Consider the following 20,822-nt stretch of genomic DNA (forward strand, 5'->3'; position numbering starts at 1 on the left):
AGAGTCTTCTCTCTTTTGCCTATCAGATAAAGGCAGGCAAAGGTGGCTTTCATATTTAATGCCATATTTAATGCCCTTTACAGCTGTATCTGGGAGAGCATAATGTTCCTTTGGCTGGCTGTGGGGCAATTCTGCATCACAAATCTGAACAAAACATTTTTAAACCTGCCTGCCCCAGATGATGAAAACTTGAAAGATCTTCTGTAGCTGTCTGTCTCCTACCTCTCAGGATTTCAGTCTGATTATGACTAGATGTATTCTAGAGATAACTATTTTTGCTTCAAGGGGGTCAACAAGCAAATGCTTATTAAAAATTTGTATAAGTACAAGGAATGGTGTGTGCTGCTCTCTCAGCATTTGTTAATGATATTAAAAGAGCAATAGCTTTTCTCTTTCTATTTGTATTGCAGCAGCAATAGCTTTTCTCTCTTGCTCTGGCATGGTGTTACTGGTCTGAAATTCAGTTGCCATAAGAAACATTCCTTAGGCTCTCCTGCCTTTCCTGGTCAAGAGGAGGAAAATAGGGAGTTCTGCCAGATGCAGCCTATAGATTATAGTTCTCTGAAATGCAGATTTCGTCTCTATGTAGTTGTTAAATCTCAGGGAATGTGGAACTGTCACACTCCTGGAAAGTTTGGGGGATGTGAATTAGGCTGCTTAGCCACAGCAGAAAAGATAAATGGGCCCAGGGATTGGCTATTGTTTACTTTGGTGACTGGACCAGTGAGCTTTGAAATAGCTCCGTGTTCTGTGAGAAAACCTTTTTCTGTCTTCCTGCAGAGATCCCTGTGCCCACTGCTGCTCAAGTGGACTTAAATTTGGTGTGTGGTATAAAGCAGTAATGAACTTCCTGCTGGTACATACATAGAGCAACGAAAATGTGTCTGTGTGATAGCTGGCACTGAAATATAGATTTGATATGTATATGTGCCTTTGTTGATTGGTGATCCTTCCCTTTTGGATGTGCTTAGGCCACCCTTTGAGATTGTCAGGAGTGCTCACTGAAGAGCATTTTCTGCCTTCTAAATTGCTGAAAACTTTAATCTTCAACATACGTAATTTCAGTGTGAAATTCAACTATCCCATGACACATTCAAAGCTGTGCACAACATTGGTGGTTAGGAACAGGACCTTTAAATAATGGAGGAAACAAAACAGATTGAAAATGTTAGGTTATTCTTTCTGCTTTAACTAATCTTGTATACTTAGATATATTTTTGCCTTAATATCTTAAAGGAAAGCAATATTTCATATTTCAATGAGTATTTCATATTCAATAGTATGAAAAGATTGATCTTTTGGGTTTGGATTGATCACTTTTAGTTTGGGTAATCAGACGTTTGTGTCTTTTCAGGTTCCAGAGTTCTAAATCTGGAAAGATCTACCTCCACAGAGATGTAAGGCTCCTCTTCTCTCGGAAATCCATGGAAGTTGATAGTGGCGCTGCATATGAACTCAAATCTTACACTGAATCTCCAACGAATCCTCAGTTTTCACCCAGATGCTAGCAAACAATGGCAAACTGATGTATTCCTTTTACTGTTGATTACTCCTTACAGGTGAAGCTTGGTAGAGGTGACAGTATAAAGTTATGTCTGTAAAGGAATGAAAATAGCACTCAGGAGAGAGAAGGTTCTGATGTGATCCCGGACCAGTTTTTAAAAGGTTTCTGGAATGAGCTTTGTGTATTCCAAGTAGACTGGAAACATACTTAAATCTAATCTTTTTGTACTGTTTAAAACCACTTCATTGGATGTGTTGCAATAGCAAATTCCCAAGTTAGTTTAGTGTTTACACTTTTTATTTTATTTTTCAGTTATTTAATATTTAATGTTTCATTTAATACTCAAGTGATGTTTGTCTTTAGTGTTCTAATGTAGCATAAATCCTATGTAAAATCATACTATGTATTTTTGGCATTAATATTGAAATCTGAAATATATACAGATGTCTTTAATCTGTGTGATGTTTTAAGAGATATTCATTTAAGTTATTGAAAATGAAGACAACAGGTGAATTTCCATAACATTTCATACTATGCAAGCATTTAGCTTTTCCATTTTTCCTTTAGTGGTTCCCTTTTTCTTGTTCTTCTCACATACAGATTGAATAACACTTGTGACCATAGTGCAGATTGTTTACTTACTCACGCATTCAGTTCATTGGTTTCATTTGCATTTTGTGCCCTCAGTCTCTTTCTTCCCTTTAGAGTCTTTTTAATTTTACTTTCTTTTATTAGTTTTTCTCACGTAAAATTTGCATCCCCTCCATTTGATTTCTCAGATTGTGTTAAAGGATGTACTGTGCAAACAAATGAGTATTTATATCTTAAATATATGCAAAAGCTATGAAACTTGTACTTTTTGTTTTATTTTCAGATAACAGATGATCTTCATGCAATCCGAAATATTTTTAATAGGTCAGTTCCACTTAGGCCACTAGGTGGCCACAAGAAGTTTTACTAGAAATACTGCATGAGACATACAAGTATTTATCAGTACTTAAGTGTATTCCTAAAACAACACAGATAAACAGTTTATGCCAAGTCTTAAACTGTGTAACTGAGAGAAATAAAGTTAGAAACATCTGATAATACTTGAGGTATATATTTAATAACACACATGAAGCTTTACAATGTTTGCTGAAGATCTCAGAGTTTCTCAACTCTCTTTCCTTGGTTTATGTTTTTCTTTACATCCCTGTAGGTTTTCAGAGTGTCGGTAATATGAAGGGTGACCCTCATATTTTGGAAGTAAAACATGTTTGTCTGATGAAGACTCTGGAGAGAGAACTCAAGTGCATCTTGCATATTCAGCACTGCCCTGAGATGAGAGGAGGTGTCAGTGTAGGGTGAAATCTCCAGGAAGTCTGCCAGGGAAAGTAAGGGAGACCAGACTTTCCAGATGATACTTATCAACTAACTTGTATATTCAGATGACTATTGCTACAAAAGGGCAAAGCTCAGATAGCACTGAGTTCATGTCCCACTTCAGCTCTGTTTTCCCCTCTGTTGCACAAGTTTTTCAAAGGTTAGCTAGCATTTATTTTATAGACACTTGGCAAAAACTGCCCAGGAAGAGATTGTTTGTGGTTTCTGGTGATTTCTGTGCCCTGTAATGGTGAAAAGGTGTCTTTTGGTAGCAGAAGAGTGAAATATAACTGCAGTTGTACTGTGTACAGAACTAGAATCTAGACTAGGATAATGAGAATGTGTCCCAGTTTCTTTGTAGATACTACTGAGTCATAAGCAAACAACATGTACCTGCAAAGTACTTAACTTGTGTCATGGTGCACATTGCCTGCCTACTTGATGGGAAAAAAAAAAAAATAGAGGAAAGGACACACTTTTTAATGAAAAGTCACAATTCACTTGCAGTAGATTAACCTTTTATTTTGCACTGCCAATATGCAATTTTTGTATGTTTGTACCTTGGCAACTTTTGAGTAGGTTCTTCAAGCCATCTCTTCCTCCCTTCAGAGTAATATATTCATTTGTTTTGAACAGCAGACAGGTGTGGATGTCGAACGTGTGGTCACTACAGTTCACGTGTTGGAAATAAATTTGTATTGACTTAAACAGTCAAACTGCACTTAATGCCTGTATGGATTCAGAATGAAAGTGACCTTAGATTATCCATGCACAACTTTGATTTAATGAAGTCATTCTCCATTTACAGCTTTACCTGAGGTAACACTTTCCATTAAGCACATGCCTGGAGAAATGCTGCATGTTCTTAAATACAAACTCCATGTGACCTTCTAGGCCTGGGTTAAGAAATGAGACTAGACTAATATCTGAGAGGTCACTTGCTTGTAGAATATATAGAATGTTTCTGAGTGGTCTGTGAGGGCCTCCAGTGATGGACACCACAAGTAATCTCTTCCAGTGTTAGTCTATACTTACCAAGAGAAGGCTGTATATAACCACATCTTGCTGCAGTTGAAATCAAATACTACTTGGCCTTTTCACTGTAAGCAAAGAAAACTTTGTTCTGTTATCTCTCTTCTCAGTTGTGTTTTCTATACCTAAGACAACCCCAGGCTGCTCAGTCAGCCTTGCCTTGCAGATTTCACTTTATGCATCTCCATAATTCTGTCTCTGTGCTTTCTTCTTTTGCTCTGGATCTGCCTTGAAGTGTCTCAGGCTGGACATAGCATCCCAAACACGGCCTTTCCATGCCAACTGGACTAGAAGGATTGGTTGGCAAATCTTATGGATTGAAGCCCTCTTCATACATCCCTTTATAACACCATTCCTCAGGATCAGGAGCTGTCAGTTTGCATTCATCTTGTTATCCAGTAGAACTGAGCTGTCCTACCTTGCTTGTTCCCAGTACATGTTCCCATGTGCCATCACTGAACTTCCTTTGCTCCCTACTCAAGATTTTCCATCTGGTCTTCTAGCTAAATCTGAAATTATTATTTTCTAGTGTTCTTGTAGCTTCTTTTACTTAAACTTTATTAATATTAGCAGATTACATGATATGATCTGGGTCACCAGTTAAACAGATTAAAAATATTGGCCCTGGGAAGCCATTTCCAACAGAACATCTACCAGATGAAAGTTTCATTTAGTTAAGGTTCACAAACTTGCCTGGGAAATTGTCAGAAGCCTTGTTAATGCCAGAAGGCATCTGGAACCTCAGACACTTCATTTACCCACTTCCCTACACTGCCTGTTTTTGTTTTCCTTTCATTAAAGGAAATGTGATTGATTGAAACCCTTGTACTTAATTGTGAATTCATCTCTGGCTGTGATTTCTTTTGAGTGCTTATTTTAGGTGATTTCTCAGGTAATTATTGATTAGACAGCTTAATTTTGCAGCTTGTATTCTGTCATCCCTACGCTCCAGCTAAAGTGAGAAAACTGGCCAAGCTATCAGTCTTCTGGAACCACACTCATTTTCTATAGGTTCCCATATAGATGAGCAACTAATTAACTGCAGATTTTGTCAGTCAGTTTCCTAAACCCTCAAGGATGTTTTCACCCAAGTTGAAAATATTTACCAGATAAGGAAAAAACCTGATTAAAGTATTCTATAAAGAGATCTTTCTTTATTCCAGCCTGAAGTTATACTCTTTGTTTCACTATCTTGATCATGCCTGACTCAGCAAAAGAAATGTTCAATCCCTTTCTCTTCACAAGGTTTGTTGAGTCCTCTCTAGTAATGATCCTGTGCCCCTTTGTCTCCATGATCTGCCTTAAATGCCCATCCTTAAAAAAAAATGACCTAGTTTCTATATGCTGCTTCCTTGTATTTGAGGCCATTGAAGAACTTGTGCTTTCCCTGAGGGTCTTAATTTACTTCCCATCCTTTCCCTGTACTGTGGTTTACACTTGTTCCCTAAGAAATAATTTCATTAAGAAACTGCTGAATCCTCAAAACTGTTTTTCCTCTCATTAATTTCCTAAGAGATTTGAAACAAATTCCTGAGGTTTGCATTCTTATCTGTTGTCACTGCTTTGTTGATCTGCTTTCCTTCAAAATCCATGAACTTCATCCCTTTTATGATCATTCTATGTGCTGCTGTGTTTTTCACACCTTCACACCACATCCCCCTGGTTTTGCAAGAAGCAAACGTCACACTTCTCTGTTATCATTGCTTTATTATGGGATTTGGAAAAAAATCATTCACTAGTTAGTGCCTTCTATGATTTTACTGAGCAATCTGCTCTGCTGTATCCCAAGAGATATGCACATGCCTTGGATCCCCTGCTACTACACAATCCTGGTCTCTGGATGAAGCAGTTACTTAAGAAACTGTTTTCCAACACCTGACTTCAGGTGTAAAGTCATTGACTTGACTGACAGCTTCTGTTTTGGTCGAGAGCATTTTCTAACCACCCTCAGTCTGTCTTCTGGACCTTAACCCCCCCAGCCTCTCCTTCCCCATCCTTCCCCATCTCTGCTTAAGCTGTTTAACCATCCCTGTGGGGGCTGCAGGGTGGGGAAGCTGGGCTGGTCCTCCCTGAGGGCATCCTGGATGCAGGGGATACACTGCAGGGAGAAGGGGGGAGGTCAAAATCATGGGAAAACAACATAGGATAGTAAGAGATTTTGGATAGGAAAAGGGGGAGTATACATTCATTTAACTGAGTATTAAATTACATCTATACCTTATCGTTCTCATAACCCTGTAGTTAGGCGTACATGAAGATTTACTCAGGGAGAGCTATTTAAACCTCCTTGATGTCCTCAAGTCTTTAACCGAGCCTGGGGCAGGTTCTGCCAAGAACCATCCGAGACCAAGGCTCCTCTCCTGCCAGCTGCTCTCTGGGATTCAGAAACGACCCAGTAAAGCCGCCGAGGATTCGGCTCCTGTTTTAATCTGTCGAAGCACCCCAAATAATGAATTTTAGCCAAGAACCGAAGCGTTTCTTTCCCCTTTACGCAGACTGGGCCTGCGGGGCCCGGGCTGGGTGCGGGGGCGCTGCGAGATGCGGGCCGGGAGCCCCTGAAACTCACACCTGGCCTGGCCACCACCCTGCCGCTGCGGGCGTGTCCCCATGGCCGGCTCTGAGCGCAGGTTGTGCCCTTGGGCGGGGCCTGCCACACCCCGGGCACCGGGCGGCTCCCCGGAGCCTTCCCCCTGGGTCCCTCCGGGCGGGGCCGGGCGCGGCTCGGCGGGGCGGGACTACAGCTCCCGGCGTGCCCCGCGGCGGACGTGGCGCCAGGGGGCGGAGACGGAAGCGGCTGCCGGGGGGCGCGCGGAGGTGGTCGTGCCGGCGGGGAGGCTGCGCGCGGAGGAAGTCTGGTCCCGCCGGCGCACCGTCGGGAAGCGGCCGCCATCTTGTGCGGGAGGTGGCGGCGGCGCTGAGCTGCGCTGAGGAGCGGCGGTAGCGCCTGCCTCGCCTGCCCTCTGCCCGCCGTCCCGCTGCTGCGGCGCCATGTCTGCCGAGAGCCCCGAGCCCGCCTCGGCCGAGGAGCAGAAGGTCGGTGGCCGGGAGCCATGGCGCAGCTCCGCTGAGGAGCAGAAGGAGGTCCGCGGGGCTTCCTCGCCGCCATCTGCGCGTTGAGGCGGTGAGGGGGGCGCCGCGGCCGTAAAGGCGACGTTTCCCGGGTCCGGCCGCGGCCGGAGCCTCCTCGGAGCGGCGGCCCTCTCCGGGGAGGATCCCCGGCCCTTCCGCCGCCGCGGTGGGGGCTGGGGGAGCCGGGCGCAGCTGTCCGCCAGCTCGGCTCGGCGGGGACGGGGCCCGGGAGGGAGCGGCGCCGTGCTGCCGGCAGGAGCGGCGGGGCGGGCGCGGGCCCTGCCGCCCACGGGTGGCGGAGGCGGAGGAGCGGCACCTCCATGTTGGTTGCTGCTCTGGGGCTTTCTCTGCTCCGGCAAATCCTTGGCTCGCTCTGGCCTGACCGGGCACTTCCCTGCGCCCTAAACTGGCCCGGGTCCCGCTCCCCCCCCCCCCCCGCTTCCCCCCCCCCCCCCCCCCCGCCCCCCCCCCCCCCCCCCCCCCCCCCCCCCCCCCCCCGGGTGCTTGGCTGGCCGGGGCGTCCTGGGAGAGAGAATTTCAGCTCCCGGTAGCAGCAGATGGAGAGCAGCGATTCTCCGCTGGCTAAACTTTAGTTTCCTAGAAAATCTTTACCTTTTAATGCAATCTATTTAGGAGGAGAAATAATGGAAAGCACAAGCGCTGTGCGTGTCCTGGTGAGGCTTTTAGGAAGAATAACTGGCTGGGTTATCTTATGATGACACTGTTATGACATCTCTGTAACTAATAATTGTATTTGGCTTCCTAGACGGCTGCTGGTAGCAGGGCCCCTCTGTTGGCTGTGACTTTAAGAAGCTGTTGTAGCCTTCTCACAGCCGTGTGGACTCAGTGGAAGTCTCCCCTGCCATTCCTGACAGGGAGCAGTTATGAAACACGAGAACTGCTTTGAAGGGCGCTAAAAGAAAAAGCTGAATCTACCTCAGCTGTCAAGTTTTTGTTGAATAATTTACAATTTGTAATACGAGTTAGTCATACAAGTAGAGCTTGGGGGGTTAATATGGAATGATACCTCCTCAATAGGGGCAGTAATTAGAACCAGCTTCTGTGGTCTGTAATCTGTTCTTAAACGCCTGTTTTGCTGCTTGACTTTACATTCATCTTGGGTAGACAACTGAAGGGTTACTGTTCATGTTCAGAAGCTATAAAATAAATCCCTGGCCTATGCAGCACTCTTAGAATAGCTCTGTAATAAGAGCATGGTAAAACATGTGGTAGCAAGTGTATTGTGATGCCTTCTGGTGTGTTCTGATGAAGTCAGGTGACTGGGGCTGATTTTACTAAGTTTCGTAGTGAAGTCTTGAATGCAGTGCTTACCCAGTATTTTGAAAAATTACCCTTTACTTGAGAGATGGGTCCCTTACTGATCTACTAGTTTAGTTTTAATGTGATGGGGTGTTCAAGATAAATTCATAATGTCAGTAATTTTTTTTCTGTGAGTTTATATCCTATTAGGATATTGTGATATTTGTGCTATTAAGACATTGCAATATTAACCTTCACTAAAACTGCTTGTCTGGGTTGGCAGAATTGAACATTGACTCAGTTAATGCTTAGCTCTGAAATACTTGCATAAGCCTTTCTTGCAGTATTTACTAATACATTTGCTTAAAAAAGATGAAGCTTCTAAATTATCTTTGAGTCAGTGTTATGATCGGAGCTCTTTTCTAAACTTTGCTAACATGCTGGAAGGAGCTTGTGCAAGTCTTAGGTGAGAAAGCTGTTGAACAAGAGAGTGATAGAGGTTGAAAACTTGCCAAAGAACTGAGTTTCCTGTTCTCAATGTGAAAACTCAAGATAGTGGCAGGGGGGAAGTTCAGCAACAAAAAAACTTCAGACGTTGCAGAACATATGTTTGATTGACTGACTCTTTTTGCTTTAAAAGCCTGTATTTTTCAGGAGGCTGTTAGAGGTGGTGCATTTGGTTGCTGAACTGGCTTTTGCCTCAACAGTTCACTGTAGAGTTGTGCTGTTGTCATATTTTTCCCATTTTCTGCTTCACGTTTTATCTGATGTCTTTTGCTTCAGAAGGTGAGCTCTTCATACCAGAGCTTGAAAAGTGGCTTTTCTTTTAGCTATGGAGCTCAGTTGCCCAGCACATACAGAACTTAGGCTGCTGGTACCTTGGTAAAGATTAAAAGGAAAAGCTGTCTTTAAATGGATTAGGTAACTACTGTCTTCCTGGTAGATCCTTTTAATGAGGTAAGCAGCCTTCATTAGCTGTGTCAGATTCCTGCAGAGAACTAAAATGACAGCTCTTGTGTGGTTGTCACTAGGAAGAAAAGCGTGGTATATCTTGATTCCTGTCCCCCTCAGTCATTTGGTAGTCACTTGGTTGTTGCTTCTGTAACTCAGGAGAATGCTGTCGGTGCATGGATGGCCTTGCTGGTTCCGGTTAAAGCCATTGTGGCACAACAGCACATTTCCAGGAGTGCTCAGTACTGTGTAGTCTACAGAGGAATATAAGGTCAGGATGTTCATGCAGTGATCTTCCCCAGAAAGATATCTCAGGTCTCAGCGAGCTGGGATTTAAAAGCCTTCTAAGCTGTGACTGAACACATTGCTTTCTGAGTCCATCTAAATTCTTGGCAAGTACCCACTGTATCCTTTGGCAAGGAGTTCTGCAGCTTAACTATATTTTTTTCTGAAGAACAGTTGTCCTAAGTATTTTTTGAACCTGCCATCAGCGGGTTTTGTATGACACCCCAAGTCTTTGTATTGAATTTTTTTTTTTTAATTTAAATTTTAATTTTTTAAATTTAATTTTTAAAAAATTAAGATTTTTAAAATTTAAATTAAAAAAAATAATTTATTTAGTTTTTTGAGTCCTAGTTGGCTTTGGTCATCCAGCGTAAGTCAACATAGTGTGTATGCTTTTTAGCTGCATTGATGCATAGCACAGGATTTTGTGTTCTGATTGCCTGCTGAGTGATGATTTGTCAGCTGTTTGAGTTTGCATAAATGTCTCCTTTGATGCAATATGAATACATATTTATGGAAGTTATTTATTGTTTGCCCTCTGTTCTTAAAAATTATCTCCTTTTACTATTGGCAAAACATGCCCCCTCAAATGGTTTGTCTGTTGGCTTAACAGTGAGTACCCAGTGATTCAGCATTAGGTGTTGAAAGTCTTTAGCTGAAAGGTTTGATCTTGAGAAAATCCATTCAGTGTGGGCATGATAATGAAGCACATCAGGAAGAGCAGCAGCTGGAGAATGATATTTGTAGCACATGAAGACTGTGGTCATGGCTAATATGATATATAGTGAGAAATTAGTATAATTCCATGTTCAGTAGTGCCAGGGAGACTTTGTACTTGATTTTATTTTGCATATGTGTGCCTAGCTATGTTTCCATCTAATAAAAAGCACAGATTTCTGTCCTCCCAGAAGTTGCTCTTAAACTGTTACTAGAATTTCTATCTTTTCCTGGTAGAAACATAATTCAGATTCCTGCTGTATTGTGCAAAGCTGTCTTTGAGAAATCTCTGCCTACTGGAGCAAATGGACAATGTTACGTTTGAAATGTGTTGTTGTAACATTTGCTGCTGAGGTTCCTTACCAGAAAGATTTGGAATATTGTGGAACTTTGAGCTTTTGAGATCTGTAGTGAAGCACTGGGGTGGGCTCGTGTGGTGGCTCTGGATCTTTGGCCATTTTGACTGAAGTAGGTCCCAGCTGCTTGTGTCTCTCTGTCCTCCCTGGTGCTCTGTTAAACACCTGTTTGTGCATCTGCTTGGTGATCAGGGCTGTGAAACTGACCCCAATGAAATGCAGCTCAACAAGGGAGGAGGAAAGTTATTTTTTCTGTTAATTTCTGTAACCCATTCACATGGAATACACACAGTCATGCTGACTGATGCAGTGCAGAGGTTGATGGCAGAGATGGAAGAGAGTGGGAAGGAGCTGCAGAAGCATCTCTAAGTGAATGGAGGAACTCAACCACAGATGATTGTGAGGCCTTAATTTCAGTGGAAATCCTTCTTGTCTGGCTAAAAGTCTTTAATTTCAGATGATAATAACAATTCAAGAAGTACAGCAGTTGGTGCCAATCGATATATATTTTCCTTGAACTGGCAATGCTTTACATGGAAAAAAAAAAAAAAAAGGCCCTGGCCAATACTGGAAAGTAGGAAAACAAGAATTCGGAGTAAAAGATATTTTAGAAATGATCTAATAGAAGAAATTGTAGTTCATACATCAGATTGCTACATGGACAGGAACAGATGTAAAGTAGAGGTTATAGTTGAAAGGCAGGATGTATGAATTGTAGTTTTTTGCCAATTACTATCTTAAAATTACTTTGAACACCCATATTACACAGCATGCTCATGAAATAGTTGTTTTACACTCATTCACTGTCCAGCTGTCTTAATCCTCCTAATTTTAGGATAACTGTAGACATGTATAGAGAAATACAGTCTTGTTGCTATTTATTTGGCAGCAGGCATGTTTTTATGACTGAGCTACCTTCATGCTGTTTGATCCCATCACAGTTAGAGCAGTCATACAAACCAGACTCTGCAGAGCAAGTGCTGGGCTGTGCAGCTCCGTGATCAAACAGGGTCAGTTGAAACAAAAGTCCTGTGGATGTTGTCCAGCTTTCAACATTTGCTTGCTCTTAGCAAAACCCTTGTTTTCAGCAAAAATTGTTTTTGTTTGGGAGATTTCTTATTATTATATTGCATAATTTAATTTCAGTATAAGCTGCTTTTATGTGGAAGAGAAACACGTTAATTAGATGCAAACACATCTCCAGGAAAGGCATATGATGGGAGGCTGAACTCCTACGTTGCTGTCAGTGTTTGAGAGAGAATGTTGAAAATGTCTGTTCAGATAATTGATAGGTTTGCTTGGTAGCAGCAATTAGTATGTTGGTGAATTACCTGCTAAGGTATTCTGCATAAATAGTTGTTATTGTACATGTAATATTCAGTATTGATAATTGTCTTTCAGGAGATGGAGGATAAGGTGATCAGCCCAGAAAAAGTTGAAGAAGCAAAATTGAAAGCAAGATACCCTCATCTGGGCCAGAAGCCAGGAGGCTCAGACTTCTTGAGGAAGAGACTTCAGAAAGGAGTGAGTTCTTTATTGTCCACAGGATATGGACAAGGAATCACAAAAATCACGTATCTGTGATACTTTATTTTTCCCCTCCTACTCCACAGGGTGTTGATTGTGTAGTGCACATGCAGTACACTGCTATGAAATCTAAACTTTGTCTGTGAAAGCACAAAGAAGAGAAATTTGTTTTCACAAAACAAATAACATTTGTTACAATATTGTTATTATGTTACAGGATAGCTGTTTACAGCATCAGTGGCTCAACTGCACTTTATAAAAAAACTCCAACTAAAAAGCTGGCTCAGTGCCAGTGTGATAGTTTTAATTAAACATTAGGGGTTAGAACCTCATTCCTGTTTTGTACCAATCTTATCTTGCCCCTTTTTTATGTCCCCAGAACATATGTCCCCAGAACCCATGTTTTTAGCACATGAAAGCTTAGTGTTCTCTACTGTGTTACACCAGGCACCTTCTAACATCAGTGGCTTGAGAGCAGCAGTGTAACTCAGATCATGAACTAACCAAAAAATAACAGCAGAAGAATGAAGAGTGTGTTAGTATTTCAATGTTCTGCATTTAGCCAGTGTCTCTTAGTTTCTTAGTAATTCATCTGTTTATTTTTTTAGTTTAATTATTCATAAAGTGATTATGTAATGCCTCTCAGGCATGCTAGAACTCTGCTCTTGGAATAACCTAGTGTATCAGTACTTCTAATGGTGCTTTCATTGCTGTCAATTTTTTTTTCCTATTGTCTAGGTGTTTTGAGTGTGTGCAATGATTCCAAGTATATATTCTTCAGAAACCAGCTATTTGAGTTCAGTGCTGATCTAATTCTGTGCTACCTGGTAACAGCTCCTGGAGATTGTTACTGTTGGTGGGGTTTTTTGATAACCTTTTTCTCAGAAGTTGGATCATGTAGATTAGGTGACTTCTTTTGTGAATTCTGCTCTTATGCTGTCACAGGCAGCCTAACTGAGCCTTCAGTGTAAGTGTAGACACAAAGGATAGAAGGTGAGTATCTGATGATAAATCAGGAAAACAGACCAGCACCCTAACAAAAGAGTGATGGCCATAAAGGAATTATGACTGCTTGCACTCTCATTTGAACTCGCAATTTCAAATGCAAGGAAAACTTACCACCAGTAACAATCTGTAAAGTGTATTCATGTTGATTGTAGCAGTATTTAATGCAAAGTTTCTTGCAGCCTGTATTTTCAAATTGAGCAGAGGTAGACCAGTAAGCATCTTAATAGACTGGGATTTTGCTACTTTGATGAAAGATGGCATAAAATTGTGGATGCCAGTTTGTAATCTGCTTTCTTCAGTTCTCCATTCCTGGTATGGTGGTAATAACTGTCTTCCACTTTATTTTTTCTTATTTTTGTTTAGTGCACTCAGTATCTTAAATGAAGAAGCATCTTTACTTGATAAAGATGCCTGGTGTACTTGGGCTGCCTGGATTGCTGAAGTTTAAAATAGAGTGAGGATAGTGAGTATGCTTTCAGAGAGTGTTTCTGACACAAAGGCACCTGGACAGGCATAGTCAGTGTGAAGGAAATGATCAAATTCTGTGAGAAGCTACAGTAAATCAGAGGAAATACAGGAATAAGTTAGAAATGGACTAACAATCTAATGTTTGAAAGATGGTAGGTTTTCTTGGATATTCTTCTGAATCTGTGTAGTCAACAGTAGCCTGTATTTTCTTTGGCAAGTAGGACACACTCTGCCCATTGATATTTGCTCTCCAGAAATGTTCTTTATGGGTGCATACAGCATCATTAGCACACCTTCTCCAGAATGACAGTAGATGGAAACCAAGCTGCACTATGTTTCTGCAGAGGGGTTCTGTTTGGAGCTCTTTCACAGACATATGGTCTGTGCAGCAGTTGACAGTGTAAATCCTGAACAAAAAAAAAAGTATTTTGCGTTCATATGACAATGTTCAAAATCATGGGTTACAACTACTGTAAGGGTAGGCCTCGTAATAAGATTTTAACAAAATACAACTTCTGCAGAATGTTTCCATCAGCATTTGAAGATATGATGCAGACCTTGGATGAAATTCCATGCATCGTCTCTCTTACCATGATGCAGATACATCATAATAGTAATCTGGCTTTAACATCCATAGATAACTTAATGTCTGTCAATTAAAAAACCAGAATTGTTAGAGGTAAGGCTAATGAAATTTGCTGGAATATCACAGAACACTGCTTCAGAAATTCAAACTTAATGTACTCACTTTGTATTCAGAAGAAATCTGAAGGGTGGTTTAAGAATTTCCTTCACAGTGCCTTTCAGAAGGACTACACAGTAGATTTGACTTCACTAAATAATTGGTTTGGGAACTTAGGGATTACAGTTTCATTGTTTTGATGTATGCAGATCAGATATTTTCTTGTTAGCATGAGGTTTCATGTTCCTTCGACCTCCTGGTATGATAGAGCAGGTGCTGTTCTCAAGCTTTAGTTCATGCATTGTTTGGTTCTTCTGCAAAGCAGAACTTGTTCACTGCAACAATTTAGAAGCCCCAAGGTTTCACTCCCCTGAGAGAGCAGAGCTCTTGAGAAAACCAGGGCAAAAATAATGTTCATGTATGGCATGGGTTAATTGGTATATGTGAAACCTTAGCTGTGTACTTACCTGTGGGTCATAGTTTAGCTATTTGTGCTTAATAGTTGTGTTAAAATTGTTTTATTTTTTAGTCAACACTGAGCTTCCTTGCCAAATTGGGAAGCTTTTGGTACAGTTTTTAAAATGTAATGGATCTATTTAACCATGTATTTGAGTGTATGCATCTGTTAAGCTTCCAGGCTTTTAAATATATGTGTGTTTTGTCTTCTAGCAAAAATACTTTGATTCTGGTGATTACAACATGGCTAAAGCAAAGATGAAGAATAAGCAACTGCCTACTGCAGCTCCTGACAAGACAGAAGTCACTGGTGACCATATTCCTACTCCTCAGGATCTTCCACAGCGGAAACCATCTCTTGTTGCTAGCAAGCTGGCTGGCTGACCAGAACACCTGAACTGCATGATTATTCTCATTCCTGTTATTTCTCCTTAATAGTTATTTCTCACCCTCACATCCCCCTTTTTCTTTCTTACACTAAGTCATGAGACTGACAGCTTTGCCCGTAGCGATAGCATGTGCTGCTATTGTAAAGGAGTACTGTTAAGAGTAAAACGTGTAGTATTTGAACTAGTTGAGAACAATGCACTGATTAAAAAGGACAAGTTTGGTTAGAGCAATGTAATCTACTTGAAAATGTACATATTGCCCATTTCCTAGTGTAGGACTGGTTCCAGCAAGTGACATTGCAAGTTTTACAACTTCTAATGTTTCTGCTTTTGTTATTTCATCTTAATTACAGCCTATTTGTATTTAATATAACCTCCAGTTGTGTTGGGTTTTTCTTCTGTGTTTGGGTTTGCTGTCTAAAATAGAGGTTTAGACCACAAGTTGCTAGATGGTAAAGCATGTATTAAAGAAAAAAGACAGGGCTCTGATTGAATTTTGTTTCTGCTTTTGAACTTGAACGGCCTTAAACCTGTTTCAGCTTTAACAATAGAGTTTTTACTTGGGCAATATTTGCCCATTCTGGTGTAACTCTTGTGAATCTAGTGCTTCTTGACAACTGCCTGTTGAAGCTGGTATGATTTTCAGTTCTGTAGTTTAGGACACACTTTCGTTGAAGATGTGAATGAAGTGTGCATGTGCATAGACTGTTGAATTCACTCTTGTGCCATTTTTGTAAATACAATAGTTTTGCACAACTTTTTGCAAACGTCTATTAGTTTTACATTTAACAAACCAGACAACGTGCCAATCAAAGCACAAGTAATTCTGTATCTTTCAAAGTCCTGTCCTGAAACTGAGAGCCCAGAATCTTGCTACTGAAAGTAAAATCTGAAATTTATGAAACACTTATACTTACACTTGACTCAGCCTGTATGTGCTTGCAGCTGCATATTTTGTTCTGCAACAACATCCAGCATTCAAGTATAAACCTGGAATTTGCCCTGCAAGTGCCCTTTCTGTTCAGCAGCTCATCAGGCTTTTAAAGTTGAAATGCACTGTCTGATGACATGAGATGGCTAAAGGTCCTGGTCTAGAGTTTTCTGTGTGGCAAACTCCAAACCTGGGCTTGATAAGGTTTGATAGGCAGTTGTCTCTGGGCTATTTTAGACTTCTGGAAGCAGAAGGGTGTAATTTTTTTTTGTTTTCTCATGGACTCATGAAGTGTTAGTAAACTAACTCCTTTTTTCTTTGTTAACATCAGCCTCTCATTGGCTTTGGGGAAACAAAAGAACGGGAAGTGGTATTTATGTAATGACCTACTGAGAAATAGGGAACTTTTCATGTCAGAAAATGGGAATGAACTTCAGTTCATCTTTATGATGCAGGTCGTAAGTACTGGATTGCCAAAATGCATAGTTGATATAAGACAGGTAACTATGCATTTAAAAGCATGTTTGTTCAGTGAAATCAGAATATTGAAAGTGCAGTAAGTAATTGATCTTAATGGAGGTAATCACAGCCTTGTTGTTCTTTGGATTATAAGAAACTCTTTAAAGAGATCAGTTTAGTGAATACTTTTTTATTTTAGAGAAACGGTTCTGAAACAGCCTATTAAAAGCAAAACACCACTATGGTGTTACCAGAAAACACTCAAAGATGCATGTTTTTAGAAGGATGTGCTTTTTGTTGACATATTAAGAAAGGTCTTGCAAGATAAAGGACTGCTAGTCAAAAAACAACACTGGCTCATGTTTTCTGCAGTGCTCTCTCCCAAAGGCAAATAGAAGAAAATGATCAAGAGAAAGTGGAAAATCTTGATCTGGTTCTGCTTTGATCAGAATGTGGGCAAGATATATTGGTGTCTATAGAATGTCTTAAATTCAGAGTTGTTCCAGAGAATTCCCAAATTGCTAACCCACTTCTTTTGAAGTCTTTATAGCCCATTTCTAGTGATTAAATGGACTCTCTTAAGCCTGTTCTTACTCTTTATTCTCCTCTAATATTAGGAGGAATTTCTGATTTTTTTTTTTTTTTTTTTTTTTTTTTTTTTTTGTTAAACAGGTTGAAGAAATGGACTTATCTTGACTTCCTTAATAAAGAAATTAGGCTGGGCAAATAGCAAGGAAACCAGATATATTGAAGCAAACTGCTTTTTATAGTTGTTTGTCCTAATGTGAAGATCCCTCTTTATTTTTGTATGTATAAATGAAACTGAAACTTAATGCTAGGACTGGGCCTGAAACAAATTTTGAACCATTTAAGGTGACTTGCTGTGTGCTGTCTGGTGCCACTCTTCTGTGGCTCACAGAGGGTGAGCTTTCTTGATGTTTGGGAAGGTTTAACAAAATAGCCATGAAAACATTCCACTCACTTAGCTGTGACTCAGCTTGTCCTGCTGGTTGGACAGCACAAGCTCTTCCGATCACCTGGTGACATGCAGCTCTTAATATTACTACCAGTTCAGCTATGAATATATTATCCATGTGTATATTTGAAGTACTGTAATACTAACTAGGTCAACGACTGATTATGAGCCTTCACATCTGACAGACCTCAGCAGCAGGCACAGCTATTTTGATTCTATACACTGTATAAAATGTAAGTCCAATAATCACTTAACTGGAAATCAAAGATGACTGCAAATCGATGCTTGACTTTCAGCTTGCTTACAGCAAGATAACTCAGCTATCCAAACTTATGTACATAATGTATTATATGAGTTTTACCATTTGATAATTACCTTTTTCAAAGAAAACCTGTCCACACTGTAGACTGGCAGTCCCTTTCATATCTTGCCTTGACAGATAGACAGTGTTCAGTTATTAGAGTAGTACTCATGTAGGCTTATAATAGCAGATAGCACCGATGTTTTATTCAGAATAGTTAAGTGGATTAATTACAACTTCACAGATATGTCCCCAAATCTGTAGCACCAAAGGCTTCCCTCTCATTGTTGATGTAGTAGGACAGTGCTTGTGTAAAGGCCACAGGAGTACATTTTGTTGGACATATTTACACCCAGTCAAGATGTTAAGGTGATAAAAATGTCAATTGTTCTTTACAAACTTACACATTGTATAGTATACAGAATAAATTGATCTACTTAGTTTTTATTGCAACATGAAGATTTGTCTTGTCTTTACTGTGGTTTCCTAAAAGATGCTGCATACTTCGGTATTCCCTATGGAAAATTTCTAAAACCTAAATCTTGCTACTCTGTATCATTAAAAATATGACTGGGCTTTGGTTTCTTCTAGTATGTTAGACTACAGAATTACTTTAATGTAATCACATTTATATATATCTCAGTGCTTATTTTTCTAATAAGGCAATTAAAGCTTATTGTTTGAAAACTCCGTAACAGATGATTGTTTTGGTCCCTTGCACTGAATGAAGGCATTTCTGGGAACCAGCTTGGCATGTGGAAGTTTGCATTGCTGTAGACTGTATTGCCCTGAATATGGCAACATTTCCAAAAAAACAAGGTTCTGGGAAAAAAGTCCAATGAATTTCATATTCAGAGTGACTTTGGTGTGGATCTTTCCTCAACTTCAAGATGTACGTGGTATATTTACACAATTAGCTTGGTCACCAAGGTCATAATAACATCCTCTAGACTTTGCATCTGTAACAAACTGAGGAGAAAAATGTGCAATTTTAAGTAGTGTCATTCAAATGCTGCACTGGGGCAGTGCAAAGGCTGCCTTAGCACTGGCATTAGTAACCCAAAGGAACGTATCAGAATTGCTGTGTGTGGAGTGACATCAATCTTCAGGCAAAGCCAAGCCACTTAAATACAGGCTTATCACCTAAATCTTTCTAATTAGGGCTGGGGCAGGTACAGTTACACAGCCACGTGCTCAGGGAAGCTTTGCAGTTAGTGGCCATGCTTACAGAACACAGCCACATTTTTCAGAAGGGAGGCAAGAGAGCAATAACTTGGTTATTTGATGTCTGGGTGTTTTCTGTGGTGGTTGGGAACAACAGACTTGTTTGAGGGTGTGCAAGCAGGATAAAGATTTTTATTTTTTTTTAAAGTGAAGCTGGGCTGAATGTGTGGTTTGATTATTCCTGCTTTATACAAGTGAGCCTCCCACCCTCTTTCAGATTCATGTCTTTGGCTTCTTTATTCCAGTTTCTGGCATCAATAGATCCAGAGTCACTTGAAATTTGAAAATTTCTATGCCTATTCAAAGCACTTCAAATACTTAGCTTGAATATTTCTGGAATACTAGCACAGAGGCACACAGCCTTGACATCAACTGATGTACTTGGAAAAGCTTTAGGGGCACGTGACTGAATTACCCCTTTTTTTCCCAGATGGTAGATTTTTGTTACAGTGAGGATGCTGCTTGATATATGGCAGTTATAAATATTCTTGCATATTTATATCAGGCACAGGAGTCTGTTTACATACTGCTTTGGAAAATATTGACAAAGCCTCCACCATTGAGTTGGATGTTTATTTGACTTTGGTTTAAAATGAGACTATGAAGTATTTTTTGTTTGTCTAAACCTGATTGGTTTAAGTTTGGTTTAGGCTTTTTTACCTTATTGCAGAAGTGTCAGAGTTCTTATTAAAATATGGTTGCATAAGTAAAGGAATACAATTGGATGATCTGCCAACTTCCCTTGACAATGTTAAAGAGTAACCAGGTACTGACATTCCTGGTACAGGGAGTCTCCACAGAGTCTGTGTTGCTCCTCTGCTGGTACTTCTGTCTGGGTTACTCTGGCAGGTTGTTTCCTTACAGGGTTTTAGGAGTCTCCCTTGAGAAAGAAACAGGATTTGGATTTTAAAACACTCAGCATTTTCTAGTTGAATTATATGGCTGAAATTACAAGGATGCTTAGATGCAAGAATGGGAACTGTGGAGTCTTCTGAGCTTCAGGTTTGTTCTCTGGCGGTAGTTGGAGTATGAGAATATAGGAAAGGATAGGAGGGGGATTTGAGTCTGAATTTTTCAGTCCATCTTTCCAGTGAAAGCCACTTGGAGTTTAACTGCTGGACATTGTGGGAGATAGAAATGCTTTTCGGAAGTGGAAAGGCACCTCCCCTGTGCCACATTAACTATCTTGTGTTCCTTATGTTATCACTGCATATGATTTCTGTATCTCTACTGGCTTCCCTTTTTTATTTGGCCAACAGAGAACCCACTGCTCACTTACAGTACGTGTGACAACAACAGAATAGAAAATCCTAATTGAGAAGGGAAATTTTCTGCTACATTTGAGCAGATCATGGATGTAAACAGAGCCTAGATGCAAGAAGAAAGATAGGATTGTAGTCACTGCTGAAAAAAAATTGCATAAAATAATCCAAATTAATAGAAGGATTATTTTTTTTTTTAATTGGGTTTAAATTCAGTATAAAATTCTGCATATGGACTGCCAGCTACATCAGCCATTCATTGACAGCTGAAATACCCTGGGATATATATTCTGAAACCAATGCCATAGCTGATGTTTTTGAAAAGATGCTATGCAAGGTAAGAGATGAAGAAAATCTTGCCAGCACATTTTTGATGCTGGAGACACATCTTAAAGTAGTAATTAAGTAGTCAGTCTAGAAACATTACAGGTTGTTTCTTGGTAACTTTCAGTGCCCCCAATTCTTGTCCTTAAATGACAGATTTGAAATCCTGGTTTATGCAAATTGTGTCAAATCATAGCATATTTTGGACTCAGATATCTATTTTTTGCTGGGGCTTATAATTACATTTGGCTCCCGTGCTCCAGCTGTGAATGGCTG

General features: G+C 40.4%; 2 protein-coding genes across 3 annotated transcripts in view; both read left to right on the top strand.

Moving 5' to 3' along the window:
• FAM214A (family with sequence similarity 214 member A) overlaps positions 1 to 1,957 on the top strand; it is a 46,655-nt gene extending 44,698 nt beyond the window's left edge. For both annotated transcript variants that reach the window (XM_030456729.1, XM_030456728.1), the window contains exon 12: positions 1,355 to 1,957. In XM_030456729.1, the coding sequence (XP_030312589.1) occupies positions 1,355 to 1,508 (154 nt within the window). In that variant the 3' untranslated portion in view covers positions 1,509 to 1,957. The remainder of the gene's footprint in view (positions 1 to 1,354) is intronic.
• A 4,729-nt stretch (positions 1,958 to 6,686) lies between these two features.
• ARPP19 (cAMP regulated phosphoprotein 19) lies at positions 6,687 to 18,431 on the top strand. The gene is made up of 3 exons (XM_030456683.1): positions 6,687 to 6,934; positions 11,941 to 12,063; positions 14,894 to 18,431. The coding sequence occupies exons 1-3, from the start codon at positions 6,890 to 6,892 to the stop codon at positions 15,062 to 15,064; spliced, it is 339 nt and encodes a 112-aa protein (XP_030312543.1). The 5' UTR covers positions 6,687 to 6,889; the 3' UTR covers positions 15,065 to 18,431.
• The last annotated feature ends 2,391 nt before the right edge of the window (positions 18,432 to 20,822 follow it).

This window comes from Calypte anna, chromosome 10 (genome assembly GCF_003957555.1).
Source record: "Calypte anna isolate BGI_N300 chromosome 10, bCalAnn1_v1.p, whole genome shotgun sequence".
In the NCBI taxonomy this organism is placed as follows: Eukaryota; Metazoa; Chordata; class Aves; order Apodiformes; family Trochilidae; genus Calypte; species Calypte anna.